At 46.4% G+C, this 12609-nt stretch overlaps 1 protein-coding gene across 1 annotated transcript in view; it reads left to right on the plus strand.

The window, feature by feature from the left end:
* Window positions 1-3416, plus strand: part of LOC120025853 (electrogenic sodium bicarbonate cotransporter 4-like) — a 41191-nt gene extending 37775 nt beyond the window's left edge. The window contains exons 15-19 of the mRNA XM_038970555.1: window positions 353-411; window positions 665-856; window positions 1338-1451; window positions 2829-2990; window positions 3234-3416. Coding sequence (XP_038826483.1) covers window positions 353-411; window positions 665-856; window positions 1338-1451; window positions 2829-2990; window positions 3234-3416 — 710 coding nt within the window. The remainder of the gene's footprint in view (window positions 1-352; window positions 412-664; window positions 857-1337; window positions 1452-2828; window positions 2991-3233) is intronic.
* The last annotated feature ends 9193 nt before the right edge of the window (window positions 3417-12609 follow it).

A 12609-nucleotide genomic window follows, 5' to 3' on the forward strand; every position in this document is an offset into this window, starting at 1 on the left:
TCTCTCTCTGTCTCTCTCTCTCTCTCTGTTTCTGCCTCTGTCTCTCTCTCTCTCTCTCTGTCTCTCTCTCTCTCTGTCTCTCTCTCTCTGTCTCTCTCTGTTTCTGCCTCTGTGTCTCTCTCTATGTCTCTCTATGTCTCTCTCTCTCTCTCTCTCTCTGTCTTGTCTCTCTCTGCCTGTCTCTCTCTCTGTTTCTGCCGCTCTATCTATCTCTCGCTGGCTGCTATCTGAGTGAGTATACCTCTACAGCTACAGCATGCTACAAACCTGTCATGTTACCATGAAACTGACATCATGTAATCTAGCTGGGGCACCTGACGTCTCTCTATCCCTGTCTCTCTTTCTCTAACAGCCGCTGCAATGGGTTTGAATGTTTCAGTTCCACTAGCGGACGATAACATGACTGATTTGGTAAGTGGCTTGGGAACTAACAATCTACGGGGACAGTCTGCATGTGGTCCAAATAGACTTAACATAGTAGGACTTACCATAGTCACAGGACTTAGTGGCAGGTCTCTACACTAGCAGCCCTGTGCTGTCTGTCCACTTCCATGTCCGCACTACTCTGTATTCTCTCTTCCCTTGTTATTCTACTCTGTCTCTCTATCTCTCTATTCTCTCCACCCCACCCCCCCACCCCCCACCCCCCCTCCCGTCTCTGTAGTATAACATAACAGGTCTGGACTGGAGTCAGCTGAGTAAGAAGGAGTGTGTGAAGTATGGCGGCGCCCTGTTGGGAAACACCTGTAAGTACGTCCCTGACCTGGCCCTCATGTCCTTCATCCTGTTCTTCGGGACCTACTCCATGACCGTCTCACTCAAGAAGTTCAAGACCAGCCGCTACTTCCCCACCAAGGTGAGACACAGAGGCACAGAGGGATATAGAACATGAGACATGGGATGCAGGGGACAGAGGACATGGGGGACATAGGGGACAGAGGACACAGGGGACATGGGGGGACACAGGGAACAGAGGACACATGGGGACAGAGGACACAGGGGGCATATGGGACAAAGGACATAGGGGGACATGGGGGGGCAGAGGACATAGGGGGACAGAGGACACAGGAGGCATACGGGACAGAGGACACAGAGGGACAGAGGACACAGGGGTACATAGAAGACATGGGACTTGGGGAAACAGGGACACAGGGGACAGAGGACACGGGGACAGAAGACACAGGGGGACCTTTATGTTTTTTGAGTAATAGGTTGGAAGTTTAAACTTAACTTCTTCCCTTTTCTTGGCTGCCAACTCCCCCCTCTCCCTTACGCCCCGCCCACCTCCCCCCCTGTCCTTCCTGTCCATGCCCCTCCTCTTCCTGTCTGTGCTCCAGTGCCGCTCCCTGATTGGTGATTTCTCGATCATCATCTCAATCCTGGTATTCTGTGGGATAGACTACCTGTTAGGGCTGGAGACGCCCAAACTGCACGTGCCCACTGAAATCAAGGTCCTCTCGTCCCCTCATCCCTCGCTCCATCTCTCCCTCTCTCGTTTTTCCTATTTTTCTCCCTCTTTATCTCTTCCTTCTTCCTGAAATGATTAGGAAGAAAACATCACTTGAGTGATATTGAGACATTAACATACTGACACTTTCTTCTCCGTTTTATTTCATCTCTCTCTCCTGGTTGTGTATTTGTTTTGTACCTTTGTCTCTCCATCTCTACCACCCCTCTGTTCATCTGTCTGTTTCCCATTTTGTTTCTTGTCTGTCTGTGTGTGTGGGCGGGCCTAGCTGAGGAAGCTGATCAGTGATTTCTCCATCTTCATGTCAATCATGACGTTTGTGGGTCTGGATATGCTTGTAGGGCTGGACACACCCAAACTAATCGTACCCACAGAGTTTAAGGTATTTCTAACCATTAACCCAATATGTGTGTGTGTGTGATTCACAGATGCATGCATTCTGTAATTCAATCTCTGTTTGTAGGTGTATTGTGTGTGAGTTGCATGTGTCTTTTTGTCAGATTTAGTGATGCACCTAGTTTTGATTTGACTGTGTAAACTGCATGGTTGATGTGCATGTGTTTAGCACCACACAGGGCTCAGTTAAAGAAATTCCATTTTAATTGGCACATGCGTCATAAACAACAGGTGTAGACTGACAGTAAAATGCTTACTTATGGGTCCTTTTCCAACAATTAAAGATAAAGATATATATTTTTAAATATAAATAGTGGCACGAGGAATACATAGTGAATAGCTAATAACAATAATAAGTCAAAATAAGATGGCAGGGAGCTCAGCCCCAGTGATGCAGCTGTACAACTTTATGAGGATCTTGGGGCCCATGACAAATATTTTCAGCCTCCTGAGAGGGAAGAGGCACTGCCATGGCCTCTTTACAACTGTGTGGGTGTGTGTGGCCCATTTTAATTCCTTAGTGATGTGGACACCGAGGATCTTGAAGCTCTCGGCCCGCTCTACTACAGCCCCATCGATCTGGATGGTCAATGTGCATGGGGGCGTGCTCGGCCCTCCGTTTCCTGTAGTCCACGATCAGCTCCTTTGTCATGCTGACATTGAGGGAGAGGTTGTTGTCCCTATAGGCTGCCTCATCGTTGTCGGTGATCAGTTCTACCACCGTCGTGTCAACAAACGGTGCTGAAGTCATGCGCAGCCACATAGTCGAGGGTGAACAGGGAGTACAGGAGCGGACTAAGCACACACCCCTGAGGGACCACCATGTTGATGGTCAGTGTGGTGGATGTGTTGGGAGTGGCCCATCAGGAAGTCCAGGATACAGTTGCATAGGCGTCGTTCAGTCCCAGGGTCCTGACTTTAGTGATGAGCTTGCAGGGTGAATAAAGGTGTGTGTGTGTTATAGCCGACGCGTCCAGACCGTGGCTGGTTGGTGATGCCGTTTGGTAAGAACCCGTGGTGGGTGTACGTGGCCAGCGCCGTCCCTGCTCTCCTGGTCACCATCCTCATCTTCATGGACCAACAGATCAGCGCTGTCATCGTCAACCGCAAAGAGAACAAACTCAAGGTACAGTATGACCGCAATTATAACACAACAGAATACAGAAACATACTTACTTACTTAGGCCTGTCGCTCCCCAACTCCATCGTTATGAGTCTTCTAAAAAAAATATTAACATAATGTCAATCTAAACACAACCATTCAACAACCATTCTATACCCATAAACACAACAGCAAAACAGAAAACAAACTGCAGATAAAAACTCTTGAACGTTACCTCCCCCCACCTTTTCTCTCCCCCTCCAACAGAAAGGTTGTGGGTACCATCTGGACCTGTTCTGGGTGGGTATTCTGATGGCAGTGTGTTCCTTCCTGGGCCTGCCCTGGTACGTGGCTGCCACTGTCATCTCCATCGCCCACATCGACTCTCTGAAGATGGAGAGTGAGTCCAGTGCCCCAGGAGAGCAGCCCCAGTTCCTGGGAGTCAGGTAAGGAGAGGTTGGGGGAGGGGTTAGGGGTGTGAGTGAGTGAGTGAGTGAGTGAGTGAGTGAGTGAGTGAGTGAGTGAGTGAGTGAGTGAGTGAGTGAGTGAGTGAGTGAGTGAGTGAGTGAGTGAGTGAGTGAGTGAGTGAGTGAGTGTGTGGGAGCTTAACATTGTTGTCATGTATCACTCACCAGGTGCCCTTAGAGAGTTCCTCAATGAGCCAGACACCTTGATAAGCTAATTTCCTGACGATGGCTCACCGCGCTTTGTACTTGGCGACTTCAACCTTCCAACTCTTTCTTTCCCGTTCCTCTCCTCTTTTTACCTCACCCTTTCCCAGTCCTTTCCCACTCACAAGTCAGGCTGTTTGCCTACTAATCTCACTGCCACCCCCCTCCAGGTCTCTGATCACTACTTTGTTTCCTTTTCTGTCTCCCTCTCCTCCAACCCTAGCCAATCAGACTCTACGCAGATGCAGATGAGGTAGACTCCCAATTAATCAGAATATTGCTGGTCTGCAGTGGTGTAAAGTACTAGTTAAGTCGTTTTTGGGGGTATCTGTACTTTACTATTTATATTTTTTTACAACTTTTACATCCCTACTGCATCTGATCTGGCGGACTCACTAAACACAAATGCTTAATTTGTAAAATATGTCTTAGTGTTGGGATGTGCCCCTGGCTATCCATACATTTAAAAAACAATAAAATGATGTCATCTGGTTTGCTTAATAAAAGGAATTTGGAATGATTTATACTTCTACTTTTGATACTTAGTATATTTTAGCAATTATATTTATTTTTACTTTACTTTTACTCAAGTATCACAATTGGATACTTTTCCCACCACTGCCCAGATGGTCATGCGCCATCGCAATCTTTGCTTTCTCTCTCACACGACTCTCTTCTCTTCTATCCTATTATCTCTCCCTTCTGCTAAGTCCTTCTCCCTCCTGTCTCCTGATTCTGCCTCTTCGACCCTACTCTCCTCCCTTACCGCATCCTATGACTTGCACTGTTCCCTTTCCTCCCGGCCGGCTTGGCCCTCCCATCATGCTCTGAGCTTACAGAAGAGGGCTGCGGGCAGCGGAGCAAAAACGGAGGAAAACTAAACTTCCGTAGGACCTATCATCCTTTCACAATGCCAAGCGTCGCCTGGAGTGGTGTAAAGCCTGCCAACATTGGACTCTGGAGTAGTGGAGCGCGTTCTCTGGAGTGATGAATCACGCTTCACCATCTGGCAGTCTGACGGACAAATCTGGGATTGGCAAATGCCAGGAGAACGCCACCTCCCCCAATGCATAGTGACACATAGTTTCCACTAATCCCGAGTCCAATGGTGGCGAGCTTTACACCACTCCAGCCAACATTTGGTATTGCGCATGGGGATCTTTGGCTTGTGTGCGGCTACTCGGCCATGGAAACCCATTTCATGAAGCTTCTGATGAACAGTTATTTTGCTGATGTTGCTCCCTGTTACGTGCCTCCTAACGGAGGCAGGTGCAGGAATCAGGAGCAGGACAGCAAGGAAATCCCAGTGGCAAAAATGTTTATTGAGCAGTCCCAACTCAACTACAACATGGAACTGAAAACACGCCCAAACGAGGTTGCCACACACACAGGGAAGAAAGCGCTACACATGGAGGAGAAACCTCTACTCCTAAACTCAAATACCAAATGGCATAACAGCCGTAAGAAAATAAACCCAATGGTGCAGACACGCATCCCTACAAACGTAACCACAGAAAACAATCCCGCACAAAGACTAACAGGCAGCGGAGGTAAACAATACAGACAGACACAAACGAAAAGGAAAAATGGATCGGTGGCAGCTAGTAGGCCGGCGACGACGACTGCAGAGCACCGCCCGAACAGGGAGAGGAGCCAACCTTCGGTGGAAGTCGTGACACTTCCAGAGGCAGTTTGGAACTCGGTAGTGAGTGTTTCAACCAAGGACAGATGATTTTTACGCACTACACGCTTCAGCACTCGGTGTTCCCGTTCTGTGACCTTGTGTGGCCTACCACTTCGCAGTTGAGCCGTTGTTGCTCCTAGGCATTTCCACTTCAAAATAACAGCACTTACAGTTGACCGGGGCAGCTCTAGCAGGGAAGAAATTTGACGAACTGACTTGCTGGAATAGTGGCATCCTATGACGGTGCCACGTACAAAGTCACTGAGCTCTTCAAGATGGGCCATCCTACTGCCAATGTTTGTCTATGGAGATTGCATGGCTGTATGCTCGATTGTATATACCTGTCAGCAACAGGTGTGGCTGAAATAGCTGAATCCACTAATTTGAAGGGGTGTCCACATACTTTGTATATATAGTGTATCTTAAGATGAATGCACTAACTAAGTCGCACTGGATAAAAGCATCTGCTAAATGACTAAAATGTCAAATCTAAATGTGTGTGTGTGTCTGTGTGGTACAGGGAACAGAGGTTGACGGGTATTCTGGTGTTTGTCCTAAATGGAGTCTCCATCTTCCTGGCTCCTGTCCTGCAGGTGAATCAGTGAGAGAATGGGCCTCCCCGTCACATGCAGTGGGTGGTGTTGTGGAGGATTGTGTTAACCGGTATATTGTGTTCCCCCAGTACATCCCCATGCCTGTTCTCTACGGTGTCTTCCTTTACATGGGAGTGGCCTCACTTGCTGGAATACAGGTACATTTCACGTGTGTGTGTGTGTGTGTGTGTGTGTGTGTGTGTGTGTGTGTGTGTGTGTGTGTGTGTGTGTGTGTGTGTGTGTGTGTGTGTCTGTGTGTGTGTGTGTGTGTGTGTGTGTGTGTGTGTGTGTGTGTGTGTGTGTGTGTATATGTGTTTACTCACCCTCCTCCTCTTTCCTTCCTAGTTCTGGGAACGTATAAAGCTGTACCTGATGCCAGCCAAGCACCAGCCAGACTTCTCCTTCCTGCGTCATGTTCCTCTGAGGAGGGTTCACCTGTTCACCCTGGTCCAGATCATCTGCCTGGCTGTCCTCTGGATCCTCAAGTCTACTGTCGCTGCCATCATCTTCCCTGTCATGGTGAGAGCTGTGTGTGTGTGTGTGTGTGTGTGTGTGTGTGTGTGTGTGTGTGTGTGTGTGTGTGTGTGTGTGTGTGTGTGTGTGTGTGTGTGTGTGTGTGTGTGTGTGTGTGTGTGTGTGTGTGTGTGTGTGTGTGTGTGTGTGTGTTGCATCGATTGATGGGGATAACCTCTGTGTGTAGATCCTGGGTCTGATGGTGGTGCGTAAGATGATGGACCTGATGTTCTCTCAACACGACCTGGCCTGGCTGGACGACATCCTGCCGGAGAAAGACAAGAAGAAGGAGAAAGGGGGGAAGAAAAAGAAAGACAACAAAAAGACCAAAGCAGCAGCAGAGACAGAGAGCGACGAGGAGGTAAGAGATGAGGACTAGCAGAAACACACACACACAGTATCAGGCTGACAGTGGGAGTGTGTTGTGGTGTGTAGGACTGGCTCTATCTGTTGTGTTGTGTGTTATCTCTGACTAATACGTTTCTCCTTTCTCTGTCCCACAGTGTTGCTGAAAAGGCACTGTATAACACTTACTACTGTCTGTCTCATAGTCTGTCTGTCTGGACGTCTGTCTGTCTCGACGTCTGTCTGTCTGTCTGTCTTGATGTCTTTCTCCTTCCAACTTTCACCTGCATGGTTAAATCCTCTCTGTGTAGTATGTAAGCATTTAATTGCACCGTTGACTGTTTACGCTGTATCCTGTGTATATAATGAATAAACTTTGATTTGATTTTATGATTGTGATGTTTTGCTTCGATTTAAGCATACAGATTGTGTGAGCGTGTGCGTTCATGTCCGCGTATATTTGGGGCATCATCCCTCACGCCTCTGTTGAGCCACTCCCCTGATGGTTCCTCCTGCATGCTGATTGGTTCCCCCCGGTTCCCCCCTCTGTCACTCAGCCCAAGACTCCCCTCCCTCCTCCAGTGAAGATACTCATGGACACCATAGACCTGCCTAAAGACCCTGATCCCTCTGTAACCCCACCCACCCAGCCCCCCGTCTCTGACTGTGAGTAAACCTCTCTTTTGAGATTGACCAAAGGAGTGAGAACTGTTGTTTGTATTACTGTGATGTCATTGTTGTGCGACAGATGGAGCAGCTAGATGTATGTTATGATGTTGTGAGACACTGAAGGTTTTATTCTTTTTTTGTCTTCCTTCTCTCCTACCTCACCTGATTCTTCACTCTGCCATTCAACCCTTCCTATCTCTGTGTGTGTGTGCGCGTGTGCGTGCGTGCGTGTATGTGCGTGTATGTATGCATATGTACGTGTATTTGCTTATGTACGTGTGTGTGTGTGTGTGTGTGTGTGTGTGTGTGTACAGGAGAAGAACGTTTACTCTAGTGTGAATCCTGATGACAGTGAGCTGGACCGCAGGTACTGTGTGCTCAAACTGCACGTCCCCTACAGTGACCTGATACAACCTGCAATCACACACACCGACTGAGGAGTGCACTGCCAGCAGGACCACAACTACGACTACTGACGCACGCACGCACGCACGCACGCACGCACGCACGCACGCACGCACGCACGCACGCACGCACGCACGCACGCACGCACGCACGCACGCACGCACGCACGCACACACACACGTACTATGCTGACACATTTCACTTGAAGGATTTCAGTTGTACAACTGACTAGGTATCCCTCTTTCCCTTTCCCTTCTGTACAATTACTGACACATGCTAGGGACCATTTAGCAAAGTTCCAGTCACTATTAGCATTCTTTAGCACTGTTGTCACCTAAACACTTTATACACATTGAGTTTCATATAAATATATACAAATATTCCATAAACTGTAGATATGACGTGATATTTAACATGTAAACATATGTCTATTAGATTCAGTTGGATAGTAGTTATTGTATTATAAGTGTGTTATGCAACACCTCTACTCTTAAACATTGTACAAATCACTGTAGTGTCTGGTAGACATACCCAGACACATGGATCACATGCCATTCTGAACCTTAAGTCTACTGTCCGAAGCTGTTGGAGCATAAATCGCAGTGTGTGGACTGAATCTTCTTTTCGTTCAACATATTCTCTGAGCTCCAGCACCTACTCAAAGCCACTGGATGTTGTATGTGTAATGTTTTTCTCTGCTATACTTTGGCCCTACTGTAGATGTGTTTGTGAGGGCAGACTGACAGTTGTTCAAATACCACAGCCCATGCACCTGAAAGCAATGCAGAAGTAGTTTTTGTGTGTTTGTTTGTTTTGATGATGTCTTCCATGTGTTATTTATTCACCGTGTGCTGTGTGGTTTGTGGCAGCAACCTCTGTTGTACTAATGTAAAGACGCCTCTGAAGCCACAGTTGGCGAAGGAAGAGTTGTAATGTTATAGTAATATAATATTATTATTATTGAAAAAAAATTGTATTTCACCCCCTTTTTCTCCCCAATTTCGTGATATCCAATTGCGATCCAATTACGATCTTGTCTCATCGCTGCAACTCTCCAAAGGGCTTGGTAGAGGCGAAGGTCGAGTCATGCGTCCTCCGAAACATGACCCGCCAAACCGCGCTTCTAAACACCCGCCGTTTAACCCAGAAGCCAACTGCACCAATGTGTCGGAGGAAACACCATTCAACTGACGACCAAGGTCAGCCTGCAGGCGCCCGGCCTGCCACAAGGAGTCGCTAGAGCGCGAAGAGCCTAGTAAAACCCCCCGGCCAAACTCTCCCCTAACCCGGACGATGCTGGGCCAATTGTGCACCGCTGTATAGGACTCCTGTTCACAGCTGGTTGTGACACAGCCTGGGATCAAACCCGGGTCTGTAGTGACGCCTCAAGCACTGCGATGCAGTGCCTTAGACCTCTGTGCCACTCGGTAGGCAGTAATACAATATTATAATATAATGTTATTCTGACATCTCTCCCTTGTCAGTCCCAGCTGGTTTGTCAGCCACTGCTCTCGCAAGACAAGTGCATTCTGGACCCATGTGTTTGTCTGGGACAATCAATGTTTGTCTGAGAAATATGGAAATAGGTATTTGATTACCGGTACATATAGGTCATGAACCTGCTGCAGTACAGTAGGTCTAGTCTGTCTAGTCTGTCTCATCTCACCCTCCTTCACCTCACCTCACCCCCCTTCACCTCACCTCATCTCACCCTGTTTCACCTCACTTCACCCCCCTTCACCTCACCTTACCCCCTTCACCTCACCTCGTTTCACCTCACCTCACCCCCCTTCACCTCACCTCACCCCCTTCACCTCACCCCCCAACCCAATCCGTTTACTTTTTGTCACCGTTCAAAGTCACATCCTTCTCCAAATCTTTCTAACTACCCCATAACCTTCTTCTCCCGCTCTGTGTGTGTGTCTGTATGCACACACGTGTCTGTTTTCCCCTTTGTAGTAATGTGTGCTCTTGCTCTTGTCAGTTAACACATTCTTGTCTGCATTGCTGTTCAGGGAGTATGGTTGAGAAGTGTGAAACTATGTTTGTTTGTGCTCACGAGACTGATTGCCTGTGCTCGTGACAGTGCATGTGTGTGTGTAACCTGGGCTGTTCCACCTGACTGTTCCTCCCTCAGAATTACTCTGCACCTGAAGATCTGCCCCCCCTCACCTGCCCACTCCCAGGTGAGCCTTACCCCCGGATCATCATCACGCCCTCCTGTTTCCCAGTTTGACATCCAGGTGGAGTCTGAATACAAGGAGTCTGACCTCGACCCACTGGGTCACGACCTTTACCCCAGCATTAACCCCTGCCCTCTGAATGGCCGCTACCTGACCTCTAAGACTCAACGAGACCAGTACCAATACAAAAACTCACACTCTCATCCCTATGATGTAGGCAGCGAAACCTTGCTGTAGGTTGACAGCACATAGACACACAGACACATATAACCAGTTGCGCAATCCTCAAAACTATACAAGACTACAGTTTCTCTCCAGTTTATATTAATAAGATTTGCCTTTTAACCCGAGGTACCTGTCAGTTATTATAAGAAGACAGACAAAGTATAACTTTTATATATTCAGTACCCTTGCCCATTACACCGATTTAGTACATCAACAAAAAATAAACAACAAAAAAATATATTAATTACTTGATTGCAAATGTATCTGTACAATTATAAAAAAAGAAGAAAAAATATAGAAATATAGAAATGTGAGCGTTGTGATAATAATGGTTTAACTGATGACTGATGTATTGTTTATTGCATTTATTAGGTATTTTGTTTTCAGTGCATTCACCTTTATGAATATATGTGTATAAATGACTGTTGGATAAAGTGAGATACTAATATCAGAGTGTACTTACATTGGATTGTAAAGATTTACAAATGCATGTTAATAAAATAGTATTAAAAAACCTTGTAGTCTAAAGTTTGTGTGAAATCTTTTATCCTGGAGCATTTATCCTTTAACATGTAAACAACCTAACTTCATGTTTTTCAGGAATAAAAAACAACCTTTTAACTGGCATACAAGAAAAGATCATACAAATTCTTTAAAAAGTTGATTCCTGGACTTCCTGACAGGCCGACCCCAGGTGGTGAGGGTAGGCAACATCACCTCCACCAGGCTGTCCCTTAACACTGGGGCCCCATAGGGGTGTGTGCTTAGTCCCCTCCTGTACTTCCTGTTCACCCACGACTGTGTGGCCACAAACGACTCCAACATTATTATTAAGTTCGCTGACAACAAGACGGGGGTAGGCCTGATCACCGGCGATGATGAGTCAGCCTACAGGGAGGAGGTCAGTGACCTGGCAGTGAGGTGCCGGAGCAACAACCTCTCCCTCAATGTCAGCAAGACCAAGGAGGTGATCGTGGACTACAGGAATTGGGGAGGGCGAGCACGCCCCCATCCACATTGACGGGGCGGCAGTGGAGCAGATAGACAGCTTCAAGTTCCTCGGTGTCCAAATAACTAAAGACTTAAAATGGTCCAAACACACATGCTCAGTCATGAAGAAGGCGCGACAGTGCTTTGGCATGGGCCCTTAAATCCTGAAAAGGTTCTACCATTGAGAGCATATTGATTGGCTGCATCACTGCTTGGTTTGCCAATAGCACCGCCCTCGATAGCATGGCACTACAGATGGTTGTGTGGACAGCCCAGTACATCACTGGGGCAGAGCTCCCTGCCATCCAAGACCTCTATATCAGACAGTGTAAAAAGAAGGCCTGGAAAATCGTCAATCACCCCAACCACTCAAGCCATAGACTATTTTCTCTGCTGCCGCATGACAAGAGAAGTCTGACACCAACAGGCTCTTGAACAGCTTCTATCCCCAAGCAATACAACTGATATATAGCTAACAAAATAGCTACACGGACCAAGTTGTATCTTGTATCTTTATGGACCTTTTATTTCAGTACTTGCACTGTCTCTATACACACTCACAGGGCCCTACTCACTCCATCATTTGCTCACTCACACATAATATGCACATACATTTATACAGACTCTACACACCTGCACACCCACTCACATGCAAGCTGCTGCTACTCTGACTATCTTATATCCTGCTGCCTAGTTCCCTTACCCCTATACATATCTACCTCCATCAGTCCAGTATCCCTGCACATGTAAATATGGTATTGGAACTGACTTTCTAAATATTTCCTGGATATAGTATGCTTAATTACTTTTATGTATATTTCATTATGATTATTTCATTGTTGAGTTTTGAGTTTGCAAGAAAGGCATTTCATTGTACTTGTGCATGTGACATTAAAACTTGAGCTCTGTGAAACATTCATAGCGATGGGGGCAGACTTTTTGATCAAGAGAGACCTTTAGAAAATATGCACATTTTCTATAACATTAAACATACAAATATGTATTTTACAGTTATAAGAAAGGTTAAATCTTATAGTTAGTCGTTTCAAATTTTGATTATTCTATATTTAGAAAGCATATAAGTAATTTCAAGCATTCATACAGTTTTGTTGAATAATAAATACATCATATAAAATATTTCTGAATTTCATATTTGTATTGTGTTCTTGAGCATGTCTCCTTAAATGTGACTACACCTCGTCAATTTATAACTATATTTACCAGAAAGGTGACTTTAACCTTTCTTGGAGTATGCAGCATTACTAGTTATTGTTCATGGCCCTCTCATGATAAATAATTACTTTGGAGGATTACGTAGATTACTATTTCGATTACATTTAACTGGTTAACAAGGCTACGTCGTGG

This window comes from Salvelinus namaycush, chromosome 31 (assembly GCF_016432855.1).
Source record: "Salvelinus namaycush isolate Seneca chromosome 31, SaNama_1.0, whole genome shotgun sequence".
Classification (NCBI taxonomy): Eukaryota; Metazoa; Chordata; class Actinopteri; order Salmoniformes; family Salmonidae; genus Salvelinus; species Salvelinus namaycush.